This window comes from Bombina bombina, chromosome 8, assembly GCF_027579735.1.
Source record: "Bombina bombina isolate aBomBom1 chromosome 8, aBomBom1.pri, whole genome shotgun sequence".
Taxonomy (NCBI): Eukaryota; Metazoa; Chordata; class Amphibia; order Anura; family Bombinatoridae; genus Bombina; species Bombina bombina.
This window is the reverse complement of record NC_069506.1, coordinates 114,614,984-114,634,597: the sequence shown is the minus strand read 5'-3', so window position 1 is coordinate 114,634,597 and position 19,614 is coordinate 114,614,984. Positions and strand designations below refer to the sequence as shown.

At 35.4% G+C, this 19,614-nt stretch overlaps 1 protein-coding gene across 1 annotated transcript; it reads left to right on the top strand.

The window, feature by feature from the left end:
* Positions 1-14,865: 14,865 nt before the first annotated feature.
* MRPL20 (mitochondrial ribosomal protein L20) lies at positions 14,866-19,260 on the top strand. The gene is made up of 4 exons (XM_053689892.1): positions 14,866-15,024; positions 16,042-16,152; positions 18,393-18,470; positions 18,566-19,260. Exons 1-4 carry the CDS (start codon positions 14,938-14,940, stop codon positions 18,737-18,739), a joined length of 450 nt encoding a protein of 149 aa, XP_053545867.1. The 5' UTR covers positions 14,866-14,937; the 3' UTR covers positions 18,740-19,260.
* The last annotated feature ends 354 nt before the right edge of the window (positions 19,261-19,614 follow it).

Sequence of the window (19,614 nt, the reverse complement as noted above, 5' to 3'; positions counted from 1 at the left end):
AGGATTTTAAAGGCTATTCATTTTGGAGTAATTAGCAGTATAATTGCTTTGATATAATATAATATTAAAAACATACTATATTTCATATCAAAATAATCAGAAGAAATATTGTAATCTAGCCCAGTATAAATGAACATATAGCTTATTAATGTAAGGAAATTATGGCATTTATTACACATTTTAAAGAAATATGTTTAAATGTTAGAAATTATTAAAATGTATTGCTGTGTTGTTGTCATGCTGCCCCCCGGTGTTGTGATGCGAGAATTACAGCCAGAAGGCCTTTTGGCTGTTAAAAATGAAACTTCCCAGGGCCAATCCGATAAGATATACCAGATATCCAATCCGAGACAAGCTTCGGTTGGGCGTTTCCAATCTCACCAATGATGGGTATTAATCAAAAGAGGGGAGGGGTGAGATCAGATGATTTAACCCCAAGCATTGAGAGAAAAAGAGGGCTGAGGCTGCTGGCTAACTGTGACTGGTAAACCGTTTTGCTGAAGGACAGATAACTGCTACAGTTATATAAGCAAACAGCTACTTTTTATTCTTCATATGCGACAATACCCAATTTTGGTATTCTGAGGTGAGATTGTTCCTATTGAGAAATATTGGATATCGATTATTTATCTGGGTAAAGTATAAAGAAGAAAAACTTGCAATTACATGTGATATATTAAAATAAGATATATGCATAGTCACTGCAGTTTAAAGTATAGTTGAGAGATTTAAAAGAGCAGTCTGTATTTTAGTTTATATTCATAGTCCTGTATAGGGTTAACTTTATCTTTTGTATGCTAAGTAATTTATCTGTGCAAAATATAGAATATATATATATATACATATAATTTCTGGTGTTTCAATTAGAGTATATATATATTGTCCTATGGTTAACTAAGCACTGTTAAAATTGTATTGCTTGAATGTTAGCAACTAAATATCTTGGAATCTCATTGTGTTAACTGAATGAAATTCTATTGTGAATAAGATAAACTTGTATGAACTCTGCATAGCATATTTTAATAGTTTGTAAACGTATATAATATTGATTCATATTCTAGTTCCTACAGATATATTTCAATGTGTTCATAGATATTAACTAATAATAAAGAATTCAGGAATTTATATTAATTTTATTGTCTTAGCATATGCATATTGATTGAGGGTTTATTTTACAGAATAATTATTAAATATATTGTGTTATAACCCTGCCATATACTGACATATTATTTGGAGAGTACTGCTGAGATTCTTATAAATATACTTACATAACTAATATGATCAACCAAAAATAACACAAATACAAGAGCATACAAAACAAGAAATATAAGTAAACAAGTTAAAACAATACTCCCCTAATTTAATTGGTTGACTCTGTAACAGCGTAACAGGTCCTCAATATCAACCGGCAAGGCACAGTCCAGAGAAGGATAGTCTTTATGTTCTGAAGACACACATCATAGGAAATAGTCATAGATTTACCCAGAGTCCAGGGCTGATACCAGCATGCAAAGCAAAGAATGGATGCAAAGATAGTACAGCAACTTTTACTGCAGTATGGTGGTTAAAAAAAGCTTGATAAAAGGTCTTTTATCTTCATTTTTCTTTCTTTAAAAGGTTTACTTGCATTCAATCTTCAATCTTTTGGAGAGTGCACTATGGAATTTTATCTGTACAGATTTTACCTAAATATGAAAAACTCAAAAATAATTCAGTTAGTGTCTTTAATCTCTGGATACAGCTTCATAATCTCATCCTGCAAATACAAATATTGTGTTAAGAACAAAATAGAAAAATAAAAACATTTTAGGTTCACTTTCTTACTTAAAATAATAATCACCCAAATCACATAAAGATACTCATCAATACTCATCAATATTTCCCCCTTGTTTGCGTGAAACATCCCATGTGGCACGCAAACACAATATAACACGAAACTAAAAGACAAATCATGCACTCCACTCATGCATGGAGAATACTATTCTTAATAGCAAGCAAAATCAAATACACCTCACTATTCAATATGCCATTCATACAGCACGCTTCCACATGCAGTCACGAAAGAGAAAAACATAACAATCTCTTAGAAAACATTTAAAACCACTTGTCCATTCCACAAAACAAAACATTAACAGCCGACACAAACTTTAAACAACCACAATTAACCTGAAATTCAACACATATACTTACATTAACTGAAACACAGCACTCGCAAAACACTACAAATAATTAAAATCCTATAACAACCATCTATACCCTGGTTCTGCAAAGTCTACCATGCACAATACTATGAGATCATACTAATAAGGCAATCACTGCAGATGATCACTAAACTCCAGTTGCATATTTACAAATAAAATCCTGAACCATAAATTTACAAAGGAACACACAAACACCTAAGTACCCTATTTTGGGAAAGATCAGATAATAATGGTACAGCCACTATTCTATATTGCCCCTGCCCGCATGCACCATGCAAATCCACTGTTAAATAAATCAGGTGTGGCACAAATAATTTGTGAAAAGCTCTGGAATCCAGTCTATAATTTTACATAACCAAAATTTTAATAAATACACAATTATCTGATTCAACTTTGTTTTATAATTTGATATTCACCATTTTGCAGCTCTCTAGCCAAATATAACAACTGCATATAACAAAAAATAAGCTTTCTACAAAAGAATAATGATAATAATAATTTAAAAATCCCCTTTAACTTGTTCCCAATGATCCATTGGCCTTACTTATAATAAAAAATGTATACTGACGTTCATTAAATAGCCTAAGCAAACACAGCCAGCATAAAAAAACACACTCACAGTGGGGTGCAGGCTAGTTTGGGACATTTTACCCAAATTAAAAAATATCTTGAATTGAAACTGCTGACACAGTTAAATATACTAGGGTTAGGCTTACAGTAAACCTCATTTTCCTCTGTCTGTAAATATTTCTTTAAAATCTCAGATTTTACAGCAGTTTGCCTGTATCCCTTTAAATATTTTCTCTTCTTCTTTTTCCCTTTTCCGCTAGTCTCACAGATCGCAACACCAAGATTGCAGGCAATTTATCAGTTCAGTTTGCATTACAGAGAGAATTAAGTTACACTGCGTAAATGTCTGCTATCTAAACGGCAGATTTAAAAAGAATAATACAAGGAAAGGTCTCAAAAAATATATTTTGCAAACTGCTAATACAGTGCTATTGCTGCTCATGAACTCCTTTCACATGAGTGAACTGATCCTTTAAGTAATAAAATGACAATTTTCCATAACTCTGTCTAAGCCCTGAGCTTTTACATACAAATATAAGATAAGGAACACAATAAAATATATTTATTATCCGAAATTCAACCCATTGCAATTTACTTCATATATACAAATAAACTTGCAAATGCAATTTCTCCTACATTTTATACTATTCAGCTTGTATCACAAGCCATTAAAAATACATTAAATATCAAACTATGTTACAGTGTACTGTCCCTTTAAGGACTAACCATTTATCATGTAAATTACATATGTATACCCTAGCCATGATTTAGGAAACTCGTATTATTTACCACAAAAATTCTACTTCTGTACTATATCATGACCTGCATATTTAAATGAGAGCCATCACCGCATAAATAATACCCATTTCTATTATAACTTCTACTGCATTAATTTACTTGCAACAGAAACGGACCCAAACACTTTAGATAAATTTTAATGACATGCAGCTTATAACCATATTTTATCTCTTCCACTAACGCCGTGCACAAATCTTGCAAATACAACATACTTGAATCAACCTGTTAATCTTTTTCATTTACCAGAACGTGATCGAAAGTCACTCAATCATCCACACATTCACAAATCCCTTAATTAGTTCACTTGCAAAAACAATATATTGATATGCCGCAACAGGTGGACAGTTTTTATTTATTTTTTTATTTGCATACAACAAATATCACACAAATATCACTTAAAACTAAAAACTGCTATTAAATAACACACATAATTAAAAACATGCTTATGGTTTAAAATAAAGCTATAACAATCAAACTTCAAATACCTCATTACAACGTATGATTTCTTAGCTAAGAAACTAGCTTAAATAATTACCATACAGAAAGGAAAATACACCAAGGTCATTTTTACAGCGATACACACACACACACGCTCATATCATCTCGCATACCAGAAATTCACTCCCTTTTTTTCTTTCCTTCTCAGGAAAACATATATTTCATAACATACCAAAGACATATAAAAATACAATAAGATTAACTTTCCACCAAATTTAAAATGTATTTGAAAGTGTCCGAATTTGCAAGGAATGGCCATTTTCCAAATAAATTGAGAAAAACACATTTCAAACAGGATAAAACATTTTTTTTTTTCTTCTTCGCTGACTCTACACAGCTGTGCTCACTACAGTTTTTTTTATCATCCCCCTCCCTTCCTGGAGTGGATATCTCTCTGCTTCTGTTAACCCCTTTGTTCCTAACATGTCCTTTTCAGTGTCATTTGTTGGCAACTCCTCTTCTTCAATGCGTCTGTCAGTTGAAATACATCAAGGCTCTGTCCTGGGTCCTCTACTCTTCTCTATTTATAGAAACACAAAGGCACAGCGCAACTTGTCTCAAGGTAGTATTTATTACAATCCAAGTAGGACGCACAAATAAAAACACACTTACAAAAAGTAAGAAAATCACAGGCCCTCAATAAAATTTCTTTAAAAAGTTACGGATGACACTTAGGGCACTCCTGGTTGACGGGCAGCGTCTTGCAGCAAGCTGTTACTTCCGGCGTCTATTCAAACCGCCCGGGCTTTCGGCAACTGCAACTGGAAAACGCTGACGGCTCTTCACCTGACGTCACTGCCCTTCACCAACGGAAGCCCAACAGGATCAAAAAGACTCAACGCGTTTCGCCGGTTGCACACACCGGCTTTCTCAAGAGTGAATGATCTCTATAGGAGGTAAGTCCTTATTTAAAGGTCCATACTAATTGGCGATTAGCGCCACATGAACAACCATATTCACATGATCACATTAGCGGAACCCTTCTTCCTCAAAACACACCTACTACTTCAATAAAACCATATTAGCATCATACAAAAAATTAATCCTGCAAAATAGAAAAAGATTATACAATAACCATAATTATACAATAAAGATAGCATAAACCTTTATAACATAATAATATCAACATGCATATACAGTATTAAAAACATTTTATAAACGAAGAGAAACATAATAAAAAATAATAAAAACCTCTTTTTGTATATCATAAACCTGCACTGAATATCCATTCATAACGATAAATAAGTTCATAGTAATAAATATGAAAAGTACTATATACAACTAAAAAGATGTCATTGGATGTAAACCACCCGGTACAGCTAAAAAATCTCAATTCATTTAAAGGGTGGATCAAAAAGATCTACAGACTTCATGCTAACTACAACTTCATAAAACTAAAAAAGAGCTTCTACAAAATGCCTGCACATCAAGATCAATATTGAGACCTAATGGTGCAAGGCTCTTAAGCCTATAAATCCATTCTGTCTCTTTTTGTCTTAATTTCAACAATCTATTGGGAACTCCTGGTGGTATCTAGTCTATGATCTGAATATGTAAAACATCTAAACTACTGGTGCTCACTAAACCTTTTACTTGTTTTTCTTTTAGTGCGCCCTACATAGATCAGGTTACATTTGCATGATAGTAAATAGACTGAATATACTGTCTGACAGTTACATCTATACTGCATATTAAATTGTTCTGACCCATCAAAATTAAAAAAGGTGTCACCCTTTTTTACATGGGAGCATATCAGACAATTGTGTTTATGACATTTAAAGGTGCCCCCTGCGGTCGATACCCAATTACACAAACCACCACCTGTATTTTTTTTACTAGGATTATTCTTATTGCGTAATTTACTGGGGGCTAGAAAGGATTTCAAATTTCTATTTTTCTTAAATGTTATTCTAGCTTTCTCCCTTAGCACTTTCCCCAAAATGGGATCCAATTTTAAAATGTCCCAATGTTTATTAAGTATTTTAGTTATTACAGGAGCCCCCTCATTGTATCTAGTTATGAATCTAGTTTCTCCAAAATTATTATTACTACTATTTGGGTCAGTCGTGGATTCCAATTTTCTCTTACTAATCAACAGATCGGTCCTATTACATTCTAAGGCTTTATTTTTAGCTCCATCTAACAATTCCCTACTATAGCCCTTCCTTAAGAATTTCCGTTCTAGATACCTCGCTTCCTCATTAAAATCAGAAATATTAGTACAATTCCGCCTAATGCGGATGTACTGACTAGTAGGGATATTGTTCTTCCAACTTTTCAAATGTGCACTACCAGCATCTACAAAACTATTCCTATCCACCAATTTCCTAAAATTTCGTACCATCACTTTGTTACTATTGCTATCTACCTACAGCTCAATATCCAAGAATTCTATTTTATTATTAGAACTGTTCCCACTGAATTTGAGATTAAAATAATTTTTATTAATATATTCACTAAACCCCATTAGAGATTCCTCTGTTCCCTTCCAAAGTATAATCACATCGTCGATGTACCGAAAGTATTTCACAATATTTATCTCAAAGGGGTTATTCTTCCAAATATGGCACCTCTCAAAATGGTACATAAACAAATTAGCATAAGAGGGGGCAAAGGTTGTCCCCATTGCCGTACCCCTCAACTGCAAATAATATTTCTCCCCAAATTCAAAATAATTGTGGGTTAAAATAAAATTAATGGATTTTAAAATGAATTGCAAATGAATCTCAGGTATATCATACCTAGAAAAAGCCAACTCAACTGCCTTTAGCCCTTGTTCATGAGGGATCACTGTATATAATGACGAGACGTCATAAGTGGCCCATCTAAGGTCCTCCTCCCAATCCAGACCCTCGAAATTTCCAATCGTCTCTGCGGTATCCTTCAAAAATGCCTTTGTCCTTCTAACAAGGGGCTGTAAAAAATGATCAACATATTTAGAAAGATTATAACAAAGGGATCCGATATCAGAGACAATTGGACGTCCCGGTGGCCTGGATAAACATTTATGGACCTTCGAGAGGTGATAGAACGTTGGAACTTTAGGGTCCACTATTTTGATAAAATTGTATTCATCCTGATTCAAAACACCTACATCCTTAGCTTCCTTTAAAATACCATCCAACTCTTTTGAAAACTTAATTGTCGGATTGTAAGACATTTATAGGTCTGGGTGTCCCCTAGAATGTTATAAGCTTCAGTCAGATAATCTTCTTTATTCTGGATCACCAGACCCCCACCCTTGTCTGCTGCTCTTATCACCACCCCATCATTATTTTTAAGATTATTGAGGGCATTTCTCTCATTTCTGCTTAAATTGTCATTATATTTATTAAGACTACATTTAGATAATTCCCTTTCAATATCCTGGCACACTAATTTATTGAAGAGGGACAATTGTTCTCCTTGCATATGTACAGGATAGAAGCTGGAACGACCTTTAAAAGATGTGTGTTGGATTTGAGGATCTTCCTCATAAATAGAAAGTTCCATAAGGTTAGCCATAGTGCCAGATGTATCTATACCATCAAGGGCATTAATAAGGGTGGATCTATTCTCATCTTCCAATTCTTTACGTGTACTAAGTGTAGTTATATCCTTCGCCTCAATGTAATTATTATTTGGTCTATTTAACCCCTTATTATCCTTCAAAAAATACCTTTTTAATGTCATTTTGCGAATGAACTTTTGAATATCCATATACACTTCGAATTTATTAGGTTTAGACTTCGGTGCGAAATTCAAACCTTTTCCCAGTAACCTAATGTCATTATTGGTCAATTCTAAATCTGAGATGTTAATAATTTCCTTTTTAATAGTTTCTAATTCAATCTTCTTCTGTTTCCCCCTCTGTATTCTAAGTCCTCCTCTTGTTCCTCGTCTACCTCCAAGGCCCTTTTTTGTGGTCTTTCTCTCGTATCCCAGTCTTTTATAGCTGGTACCCGTTCCCCCTCCCATTGTACATTCTAAATTGACCTTTGGGTTCACTAATAGGTGTCTCCATTTGTCCATTAATTCCCTGTCCATTAATCAATTCATCCCCACGTGGACCCTCATTGAGATCAATATTTACAGTATTAATAGTGTCCATCTTGTTATAGGTATATACCACCTCATCCTTATAGTCCTTGAAATCTCTAGTTAGTTTCTTTTGTTTTTTATGTTTTAATTCCAGGTCTAACTTAGTGATCCTATTTTGGATATTATTATTAAAAATTTTCCATTCCTCTATCTCACTAAAGGGTTGGATTTTGTCCACTGCCTCTTCTATATCTTTTTCCAATTTCTTTAGCCTGTATTCTCGATAGCGGATTAGAATGTTTAATAATGTAATAGAACAAGTATGGAAAGCTTTCTCCCAATCCGTAATGAACTCAACTTCATCTAATCTAAATAGAGGTTTTTTGTAAAATCTCAAACCCCTAGGAACTATGTCATGAAGAATGTAATTGTCAAGAAGCAGTAGATCTTGCCACTCCCTAGTGTCTTTTTCCAAAAGATACTCCAAATTCCTAAAAAGATCAAGTGGTCTATCCTCCAATGACATCATATTATCCTCATTAGACAACAAATTAACTGATCTTTGCCTGCCTACACGAGACTGGAAATCCCCAAACCTATTTCCATTGGCTAACCTTATGGAACTTTCTATTTATGAGGAAGATCCTCAAATCCAACACACATCTTTTAAAGGTCGTTCCAGCTTCTATCCTGTACATATGCAAGGGGAACAATTGTCCCTCTTCAATAAATTAGTGTGCCAGGATATTGAAAGGGAATTATCTAAATGTAGTCTTAATAAATATAATGACAATTTAAGCAGAAATGAGAGAAATGCCCTCAATAATCTTAAAAATAATGATGGGGTGGTGATAAGAGCAGCAGACAAGGGTGGGGGTCTGGTGATCCAGAATAAAGAAGATTATCTGACTGAAGCTTATAACATTCTAGGGGACACCCAGACCTATAAATGTCTTACTTACAATCCGACAATTAAGTTTTCAAAAGAGTTGGATGGTATTTTAAAGGAAGCTAAGGATGTAGGTGTTTTGAATCAGGATGAATACAATTTTATCAAAATAGTGGACCCTAAAGTTCCAACGCTCTATCACCTCCCGAAGGTCCATAAATGTTTATCCAGGCCACCGGGACGTCCAATTGTCTCTGGTATCGGATCCCTTTGTTATAATCTTTCTAAATATGTTGATCATTTTTTACAGCCCCTTGTTAGAAGGACAAAGGCGTTTTTGAAGGATACCGCAGAGACGATTGGACATTTCGAGGGTCTGGATTGGGAGGAGGACCTTAGATGGGCCACTTATGACGTCTCGTCATTATATACAGTGATCCCTCATGAACAAGGGCTAAAGGCAGTTGAGTTGGCTTTTTCTAGGTATGATATACCTGAGATTCATTTGCAATTCATTTTAAAATCCATTAATTTTATTTTAACCCACAATTATTTTGAATTTGGGGAGAAATATTATTTGCAGTTGAGGGGTACGGCAATGGGGACAACCTTTGCCCCCTCTTACGCTAATTTGTTTATGGACCATTTTGAGAGGTGCCATATTTGGAAGAATAACCCCTTTGAGATAAATATTGTGAAATACTTTCGGTACATCAACGATGTGATTATACTTTGGAAGGGAACAGAGGAATCTCTAATGGGGTTTAGTGAATATATTAATAAAAATTATTTTAATCTCAAATTCAGTGGGAACAGTTCTAATAATAAAATAGAATTCTTGGATATTGAGCTGTCGGTAGATAGCAATAGTAACAAAGTGATGGTACGAAATTTTAGGAAATTGGTGGATAGGAATAGTTTTGTAGATGCTGGTAGTGCACATTTGAAAAGTTGGAAGAACAATATCCCTACTAGTCAGTACATCCGCATTAGGCGGAATTGTACTAATATTTCTGATTTTAATGAGGAAGCGAGGTATCTAGAATGGAAATTCTTAAGAAAGGGCTATAGTAGGGAATTGTTAGATGGAGCTAAAAATAAAGCCTTAGAATGTAATAGGACGGATCTGTTGATTAGTAAGAGAAAATTGGAATCCACGACTGACCCAAATAGTAGTAATAATAATTTTGGAGAAACTAGATTCATAACTAGATACAATGAGGGGGCTCCTGTAATAACTAAAATACTTAATAAACATTGGGACATTTTAAAATTGGATCCCATTTTGGGGAAAGTGCTAGGGGAGAAACCTAGAATAACATTTGAGAAAAATAGAAATTTGAAATCCTTTCTAGCCCCCAGTAAATTACGCAATAAGAATAATCCTAGTAAAAAAATTACAGGTGGTGGTTTGTGTAATTGGGTATCGACCGCAAGGGGCACCTTTAAATGTCATAAACACAATTGTCTGATGTGCTCCCATGTAAAAAAGGGTGACAACTTTTTTTAATTTTGATGGGTCAGAACAATTTAATATGCAGTATAGATGTAACTGTCAGACAGTATATTCAGTCTATTTACTATCATGCAAATGTAACCTGATCTATGTAGGGCGCACTAAAAGAAAAACAAGTAAAAGGTTTAGTGAGCACCTCTACAATATTAGGACTAAATTTGATAAACACAGTGTACCTGTTCATTTTAGCAATGCTCATGGTAGTAGTTTAGATGGTTTACATATTCAGATCATAAACTGGATACCACCAGGAGTTCCCAATAGATTGTTGAAATTAAGACAAAAAGAGACAGAATGGATTTATAGGCTTAAGAGCCTTGCACCATTAGGTCTCAATATTGATCTTGATGGGCAGGCATTTTTGTAGAAGCTCTTTTTTAGTTTTATGAAGTTGTAGTTAGCATGAAGTCTGTAGATCTTTTTGATCCACCCTTTAAATGAATTGAGATTTTTTAGCTGTACCGGGTGGTTTACATCCAATGACATCTTTTTAGTTGTATATAGTACTTTTCATATTTATTACTATGAACTTATTTATCGTTATGAATGGATATTCAGTGCAGGTTTATGATATACAAAAAGAGGTTTTTATTATTTTTTATTATGTTTCTCTTCGTTTATAAAATGTTTTTAATACTGTATATGCATGTTGATATTATTATGTTATAAAGGTTTATGCTATCTTTATTGTATAATTATGGTTATTGTATAATCTTTTTCTATTTTGCAGGATTAATTTTTTGTACAATGCTAATATGGTTTTATTGAAGTAGTAGGTGTGTTTTGAGGAAGAAGGGTTCCGCTAATGTGATCATGTGAATATGGTTGTTCATGTGGCGCTAATCGCCAATTAATATGGACCTTTAAATAAGGACTTACCTCCTATAGGGATCATTCACTCTTGAGAAAGCCGGTGTGTGCAACCGGCGAAATGCGTTGAGTCTTTTTTATCCTGTTGGGCTTCCGTTGGTGAAGGGCAGTGACGTCAGGTGAAGAGCCGTCAGCGTTTTCCAGTTGCAGTTGCCGGAAGTAACAGCTTGCTGCAAGACGCTGCCCGTCAACCAGGAGTGCCCTAAGTGTCATCCGGAACTTTTTAAAGAAATTTTATTGAGGGCCTGTGATTTTCTTACTTTTTGTAAGTGTGTTTTTATTTGTGCGTCCTACTTGGATTGTAATAAATACTACCTTGAGTCGAGTTGCGCTGTCCCTTTGTGTTTCTACAGCTACTTCTTTGTTTATCCGTGAGAGAGGAATTCACGGATCGGTGTGCAGCAGCAGTTCGTCTGGGAGGCTCGTTCCTGTGCCCTATTGCGGAAAGTTTATATCTGCTCCAAGGGGTATGTTGGTTACCATTTAGCGCTGTTCTTTGCCCTGTATTTTTACTTCTTCTCTATTTATACTTCTTCACTGGGTAAACTTATCAACAGCTATGGCTTCAAATATCACCTCTATGCTGATGACACTCAGATCTACCTCTCCATCCCTGCTCTCTCCCTCTGTCCTTTCTCATGTCAGTGACTGCTTATCTGGCTTTTCTTCCTGGATGGCCTCTCACCAGCTAAAGATTAAGATGTCCAAGACTGAGTTCCTTCCAATCCCCCCTCTAGCTCTACTCCGGTTTCTGACTTTTCTGTCACTGTCAAAGGCATCACTATCTCCCCATCACCCTGAATCTGCTGCATCAGAGTTACTCCATCATTCCCCATATCCAATTTCTCTCTTCATCCTGCCGCAACCATATTACACAAAATGTCCAATTTGTCCATTTCTGAGAGCTAACACCACTAAGCAACTAATCCACTCCCTTGCAATTTACCAACTTGACTACTCTTGACCACTTCTCCCCCTTTCAATCCATCCTAAATGCCTCTGCCAGGCTAATCCACATTCCCTTCACTCTGTAGCTGCTGCACCTATCTGCAAGTCCCTTAATTGGTTCCCCATTCACAAGAGAATTAAATTCAAATTCTCACCCTGTCCTATAAATCCCTTGCCAACACCGCCTCCCACTACCTGTCCTCACTAATCAACAAATATACTCCAGCCCGCCCCCTTAGATCCAGCAATGACATACTCCTTGCATCTTCCATTATCACCTTTACCCATGCTAGACTACAGGACTTCTCCTGTTTGGCACCAATCCACTAGAACACACTTCCTCGCGCTGTCAGACTTCTCCCCTAATCTGCCTTCTTTTAAACACTCCCTAAAGACATTTTTGTTCAGGGAAGCCTAAACTCAGTAACAAATTAATTCCACTTACCTAACGGTTGAACTCATCTAACTCTGTATTAACCCCTTAAGCCACTTTGACATAGCTACTACATCATGGGGCACTTTGCCAGTGCACCCTGTTGACGTAGTAGCAACGTCCAACCTTCTCTCTCATGCTTCGGTCCCAGCTGTCAGCTCTGACAGGTGAGAGCGCAGCCAGAGGGAAAAGACATCTGTCTTCATATGGTAAGGAAGCACTGACAGCTTTCTCATTACCATATGAAGCTGATCACCGATGCAAACAGAGACACTCAGTGACCTTGTTTGTGACAGCTGCCAGTACCAAAGATGGCGGACACTAGCTAGATGGGGCAGAGTTAGAGAGGTGGAAGGGTGATCCTACACTGCAGAAAATAAAATTAAAATAAAAAATTGCCCTAAAACTTCATAGTGGCAAACTGTCTGCCAGTACCTAAGATGGTGGGTGACCAGTGTAGGTGAGAGAGTAAAGATAGCTGTTTGGGAGATAAGTGAAGGTCAGGAGGGAAGAGCGGAGCGGCAAGGTAAGTAATAAAAGTGTGTGGGAAGAGGGAGTCCCGGTTATTGAGCTTCAGGTTGTGACCGGTATATACACAACACAACATATATGTAACTTGCAGAACAGGATATATTATATACTGTATGTGCAGCACTATGTGTTTATGTACTGTACACAGCAATATGACATATGCAGAGGAGCATTTGTTTTGCTGAGAGCCATGTGTAAAGTAGCTGCTACAGACCATTAACAGCAGTGTTGACAAACATTTAAAGGACAGGTCTGATTGGGTGACACTGGGGACTGGCTCTGGGGGTGACCTCTCATTGGAGAGGGGAGAGGTGGATCTCCCATTGTTTTATGTGGTGGATCTCTGAGTTCTCTGGCCTGGGAAGCGCTAGGCTCCTTTCCTTGACTGTGCTGGGTTTTTACTCTGGCAGAGTTCCACACTAGGCCCACAGACTGGATGTTAGTTTTCATTGCTTTTTATTGGCTGGACTGTAACAAAGTGATGTGCACTATGATACTAGATTTTTTCTGACAAATTTATTCTTTCTCCTTTTTTCCAGCCTTCTGTATCATGTGACAGACATTAGCCAATCACAGACTAGTATATGTATACCCTGTGAGCTTGTGCACATGCTCAGTAGGAACTTGTTCCCCAGAAAGTGTGAATATAAAAAAATTTCCCCAGATTTCATTTTAAAAAATCTGGTCACCTTAAATTAGCAGCCTTCTAATTACTAAAAAGCAATGGCAAAGCCATAGCCATGCATGTCTACTATTTCTGAACAAAGGGGATCCCAGAGAAGCTTTTACAACAATTTATGTTATGACTGCACAAGCGGTATGTAAATAATTTCAGCAAGGACCTCAAAGTTTTAAAAAGGTTAACATTTTTTTTTTATATTTTGGCATTTTTAATATAGTTTTAATAGGTTTTTAACCAGAAAAATAACAAGACTCAATTTCTGTTTAAATTGAGTGATAGCGAAAATGCTATAAATTCTCCGGTCTTTTAGGCAAGTTTTCCTCTGAAATTCTTGGTCCTTCACATTATTCTCACCCTCTTTTTCCTTCTAGATTGTAAATTCCCAGAGGAATTGGGCCCTCAATTCCTCCTTTATTTGTTTAACAAATTTTGTCTTTTTTTCTCTTACAAGTTTATTGTATCATTCGTTTACTTATATCAATTCTACCCATGGTTGGACAGCACTGCAAAATATGTTTGCTCGTTATAAATAAAGTATACTAATAAATAATAATAAAAAAATGTGCTGCCCATTTTACTCTGTTTGCTACGCAGTCAATATGAACCAAACATGGGTGGGTTATAAGCCGAGGCAGCAGATTCTATACCTAACCTAGCAACCACCACACGGTGTAATAATAAACTGCACTCTGTGCAAAGTTTTCATACTTAGTCTGTATTTCCTAGAACGTTAAGTAAATAAGGTATATATTCAGTTATATTTCTAAATACTATCACTCTAAATAAAAGCGTAGTATTTTTTGTTTAAATCCACTATTACATTGAATAATTATGCTTTTGTCAATTTGTTCAATATGAATAAAGGTTATTCAAAAACACTACATCCAACGCGACGTATTATTTGACGTAATTGAGACTGGGCAAGATAGCTGCGTTCATATTTGTTAAGGGCAACAAGGGTCAGGAATAGGATCTGCAAACATGGTGTTTCTTAGTTTGTCCCGCTGGATTCGAAACAGAGGACCGGATCGGTACTGGAGAGTGCAGGAAGTTCTTAAGCATGCCAGAGTAAGTGGGATTAATATGGTTTTGTCACAATTAAGGCAAATAAAGTGTACTGTGACAACGTCGACCCTGCGCTGACTGATATCAATGTCATCTTAATAAACTGCCAAAGGTTATATCGTATAATATATATTAATAATTACGAGTTAAGGTGGTTCAGTTCGTGCCTTGATCTATATACTTCTTAAAATTCAGCTCACAATGAACCGACACCCATATTATAATACAATTTCATTGTAATTAATATTTTGGAACACACGTGGATATTTTTTCAGGATAAATCATTTGTGATTTTAAGATAGATCCACAAGTGAGGAAAACTACCCAATATTTTAATATTATTATGCTTTAGATTCATATTAATAGAAAAATATATATTAGTAACAATCTTAGTTTAGCAATATATGTGTGTGACTGTGTGTGCAGATGTCACAAAAATCATAGTAATCTTGTTTCAAAAAGTTTTTAATAGCTACTGTATTTTTAATATTATTTGTAATGCATTGCCTTTAGAATAAATGTTGATTATGACTCTTCAGATATAGGAGAGTGTGTATTGCAGGGGGGGGGGGGGGTTGATTTCCGCACATCTAAAAAATGTCAAAATTATGAATTTTAAACTTAAAAAGAGAGCAGCTCATTTAAAACATTTAACCAGCCACTGCCCAGCCATTTCTTATCTTGGTGATGAAGCGGTTTCCAGACATTTTGCACTTTTCTGCATTATATTGTGTTGCTTTTCAAATAAAAATTCATTCTAGTTTTCACAAGAGAGGGTTGTGTAATATATCAAACTTTGTAAATAACTGTGTTCCTTTTGCTTTATTAAAAATTACATATATCTTTAAATAATCAATGAGTACCGGTGTTCTATCAAATTTTCCTAATGCGCAAATTATATCATTGCATTCCACAGCTGATCTGTTAATTTGTACCTTGGAAAGAAAACTTTTTTTTTTTTTTTTTTTTTTTGTCTTTTGATAAAATATGTTTACTAACAATAGTTATTTATATTTTCAGCATTTTCGTGGCCGAAAGAACCGCTGCTTCAGCTTGGCAGTGCGATCTGTTCGCAGAGCTTTTGTTGCTTCTACAAAGGCGAAACATGCCAGGAGAGGAATTATGCGGACGGTAATATATAATCTTGTTTGACATTTATCTAGAAATCTTATTTGTAACAAAGAATTATTGATTAATGTAGGACACATGATCATGCTAGGTAGGGGGGCTGGCCACTGGATGGAAACTGTAGGGGTGTGCTCAAGTGTCTTAAAGGGACAGTCTAGGCCAAAATAAACTTTCATGATTCAGATAGGGCATGTAATTATAAACAATTTTCCAGTTTACTTTTATCACCAATTTTGCTTTGTTCTCTTGGTATTCTTAGTTGAAAGCTTAACCTAGGAGGTTCATATACTAATTTCTTAGACCTTGAAGGCCACCTTTTCACCACTAGAGGGTGTTAGTCCATGTTTTTCATATAGATAACTTCATGTGCACGAGCACAGTGTTATCTGGGAGCAGGCACTGATTGGCTAAACTGCAAGTCTGTCAAAAAAACTGAAATAAGGGGGCAGTTTGCAGAGGCTTAGATACAAGATAATCACAGAGGTTAAAAGTATATTATTATAACTGTGTTGGCTAAGCAAAACTGGGGAATGGGTAATAAAGGGATTATCTATCTTTTAAAACAAAAAATCTGGTGTAGACTGTCCCTTTAACACAGTGCTTGACGAATATGTTAAAAAATTAGGAGCCAGTAAGAATATTTAGGAGCCAGACAGATGGATTTGTATATAGATATATGGAGAATAACCCAAAAAGTTAAGAGCCAGGGGTAAAATTCTAGGAGCTAGTGGCTCCCAGGCTCCTGGGTTTGTCGAGCCCTGCTTTAACACATACACATGACTTATTTAACCCTTTAAGCGTGGATGATAACACCTTACATGTCATTAGATTGATATATATATATATATATATATATATATATATATATATATATATATATATATATATATATATATATTGTGTGTGTGTTTCTCACTGAAAAATGTTCTAAAGGTGGGCTTAAATGTAAGCAGCATCTAAAAACTCTAAAATAGCTCAGGGGTGGAAAGGGCTCACCGGTTTTAAAAGGGGTTAAAAAGGTCATTATAGTTGAAAAATAACATGCTCTAATTCCTTTTAGCATTTAATTTTAGCACAATGAACTTTGCAGTTGTATGTGTTTTTAACACACACACAAAGGGGTTAAAAACATGGTTAAAGTACCACTTGAGAGCTTTAGAGGACTGATGGTTCCGAACGGAAACTGCTTTTGTCCCAATCAGCAGTAGTCACACACCTGGGTTGTTAGTGATAAAATTACTAGATTCTGGATTTGCATGGATCCTTGTGTGTTGCAGTTTCACGAGAAAACATTTGGCTCTCAAAATAGCCAAACAGCAAGAGTCACTGCCGCATTCAGAGTTATCCAAAACCTCAGAATGCCAATATCTAAAAATTGCAAAAGAGCTAAAGAAATGGAGCATGACATTTTTGTTTTCCACTTTAACATGGCCCTTTAAAATAATTTGTTTAGGACCTACATATTGGGTTTGTTATATTGGCAGGTGAGATTACACACACTGCCCAAAACATGCTAGTAAATTCCCTTATTTATATTAGTGTGGGCAATGTGTACTGGTAATTGTCTTTCTTTGTTAGTAAAAGTAAGCTGAATTTTTGTCCTTGCTGTCAAAATTGGAATTGTGTACAGGCAATAGTTCTCTAATTATATGTAGAGCTGTCTTATGTAGAATATTTAAAGTGATGGTAAATCCTAGTGTTTGTGAAACACTAGGATTTACCAGTGGAACAAATAATGCTGAAAGTTCCTTTATTTGTTTGAAGCATTCTTCACACTGAGCCCCTCAGACAGCCCATGGAAGAACGCTATTGCTGAGAGGTGACGTTTCCACCTTTTAGCCAATAGCTGTGCGGGATTTCCGGCTTGGCACCAGCTGGCCCACACAGTTATTTGCTAAGAGGTGGAAACGTCACCTCACAGCAGAATAGCGTTCTGGAGAGGGCTGCTTGAGGAGCACAGTGCGGCGAATGCTTTAACCTCTTAAGGACATATGACGGAATGTTTCCATCATAAAACAATGAGCAAACTGAAAGCTGTGTCCTTAAAGGGTTAAACAAATAAAGGAACTTTATGCAGTAAGTATTTTATACTTCATGACTGAAAGTCCCCTTTAAAATGGTAAATCCAAGCATTTCAGAAATGCTAGGATTTACCATCACTTTAATAACTGTCTAACATTTCATCTAACAACTAGAAAAACACATGCATTATCCCTATTTCCTTTTTTTTTTTTCTTTGTCAGCTCTGGATAAGTAGAATTGCAGGAGCAACTCGGGAACATGGTCTCAAGTATCCAGCTCTAATACATAATCTTGTAAAAGTGAGTATTCTTTCAAAATTATGACTTTTTTTGTAACATTTTATATCTTATTTCTTTGGTTTTGATCTTAATCCTTTTTCTGCTTTCTCAACCAGTGTCAGGTGGCTTTAAACCGTAAGGTGATTTCAGATTTGGCCATTCATGAACCCAAAACATTTAAATCATTAGCTGCCTTAGCAAAAAGGAGGCGAGAAGAAGGTTTTCTTTCAGCACTTGGAGACGGAAAAGAACCTGAAGGAATTTTTTCACGAGTAGTTTATTATCACTAGCTCTAAGAACTGTGCAACTTTTTTTTTTTTTTTTTTCCTCAGCAGAGGATTCCTAAGAAACCACAGAGGTGCATTTATTTTGTATTCCTACATAACTTTTTGTGCTGACTGGCAATGAGTTATTCCAATAAATTTATATAAGTAACATAAATAAGTTATTTGAATATGTTAATATAATTCCTTTGACAAATTATTGTTAAACTACTACATGAAATGAGGAGCATATTATGGTGTATTCCTGTGACATGACAAACCTTTTTGTGTGACATTGAATGAAGGGACATTTCTGCGCAATTTTTTTGTTTGTTGTTTTTTTCCATTTAAAAAGGGCATCTTAAAATGTGTTATTCTGTGTGTGGAAAATGGGAGTTCTTGTGCTGAATAAATATTTTTTCTTATGCATGTAAGAAATATCTCTCCTACAATTTAGAATTGGAAACAACAAGAATGGATACTATAGTTTGAAACTTGCATTTCTGCTATTTTAAATTTATATTAAAAATGGCTTTCAGTTTTATTAACATGACACTGTTTTCTTTAAAGGGATGAGTTTTGTTTTTTTTAAATTTGCAGCAATTTTTTGTTGCAAGCTTAACAAAAAAGCCAACATTTTATCCACACAGGTCGTTTTGTTTTTTTCCAATCGCCCGGTTAATTTCCTTTTTTCTGAAATGCTTGCAATAAAATTATATTTATAAGTAGTGTAGTAGAGTAGTGCAGCATATCCCTACTGAATATATTAGCCACTTGCATCTAATTGATGCTGGATTAAAGGGACATTAAACACAAAAGTTTCTTTCATGATTCAAATAGCGGACACAATTTTTAAAAAGTTTCCAATTTACTTCTATTGATGAAAACCGGATATTCCTTTA

Coding starts and splice junctions, on each gene's coding strand:
- MRPL20 (XM_053689892.1), top strand. CDS start 14,938: ATGGTGTTTCTTAGTTTGTCCCGCTGGATTCGAAACAGAGGACCGGAT. Junction 15,025..16,041: donor AAGTTCTTAAGCATGCCAGA/GTAAGTGGGATT, acceptor TTATATTTTCAG/CATTTTCGTGGCCGAAAGAA. Junction 18,471..18,565: donor TAATACATAATCTTGTAAAA/GTGAGTATTCTT, acceptor TTTCTCAACCAG/TGTCAGGTGGCTTTAAACCG.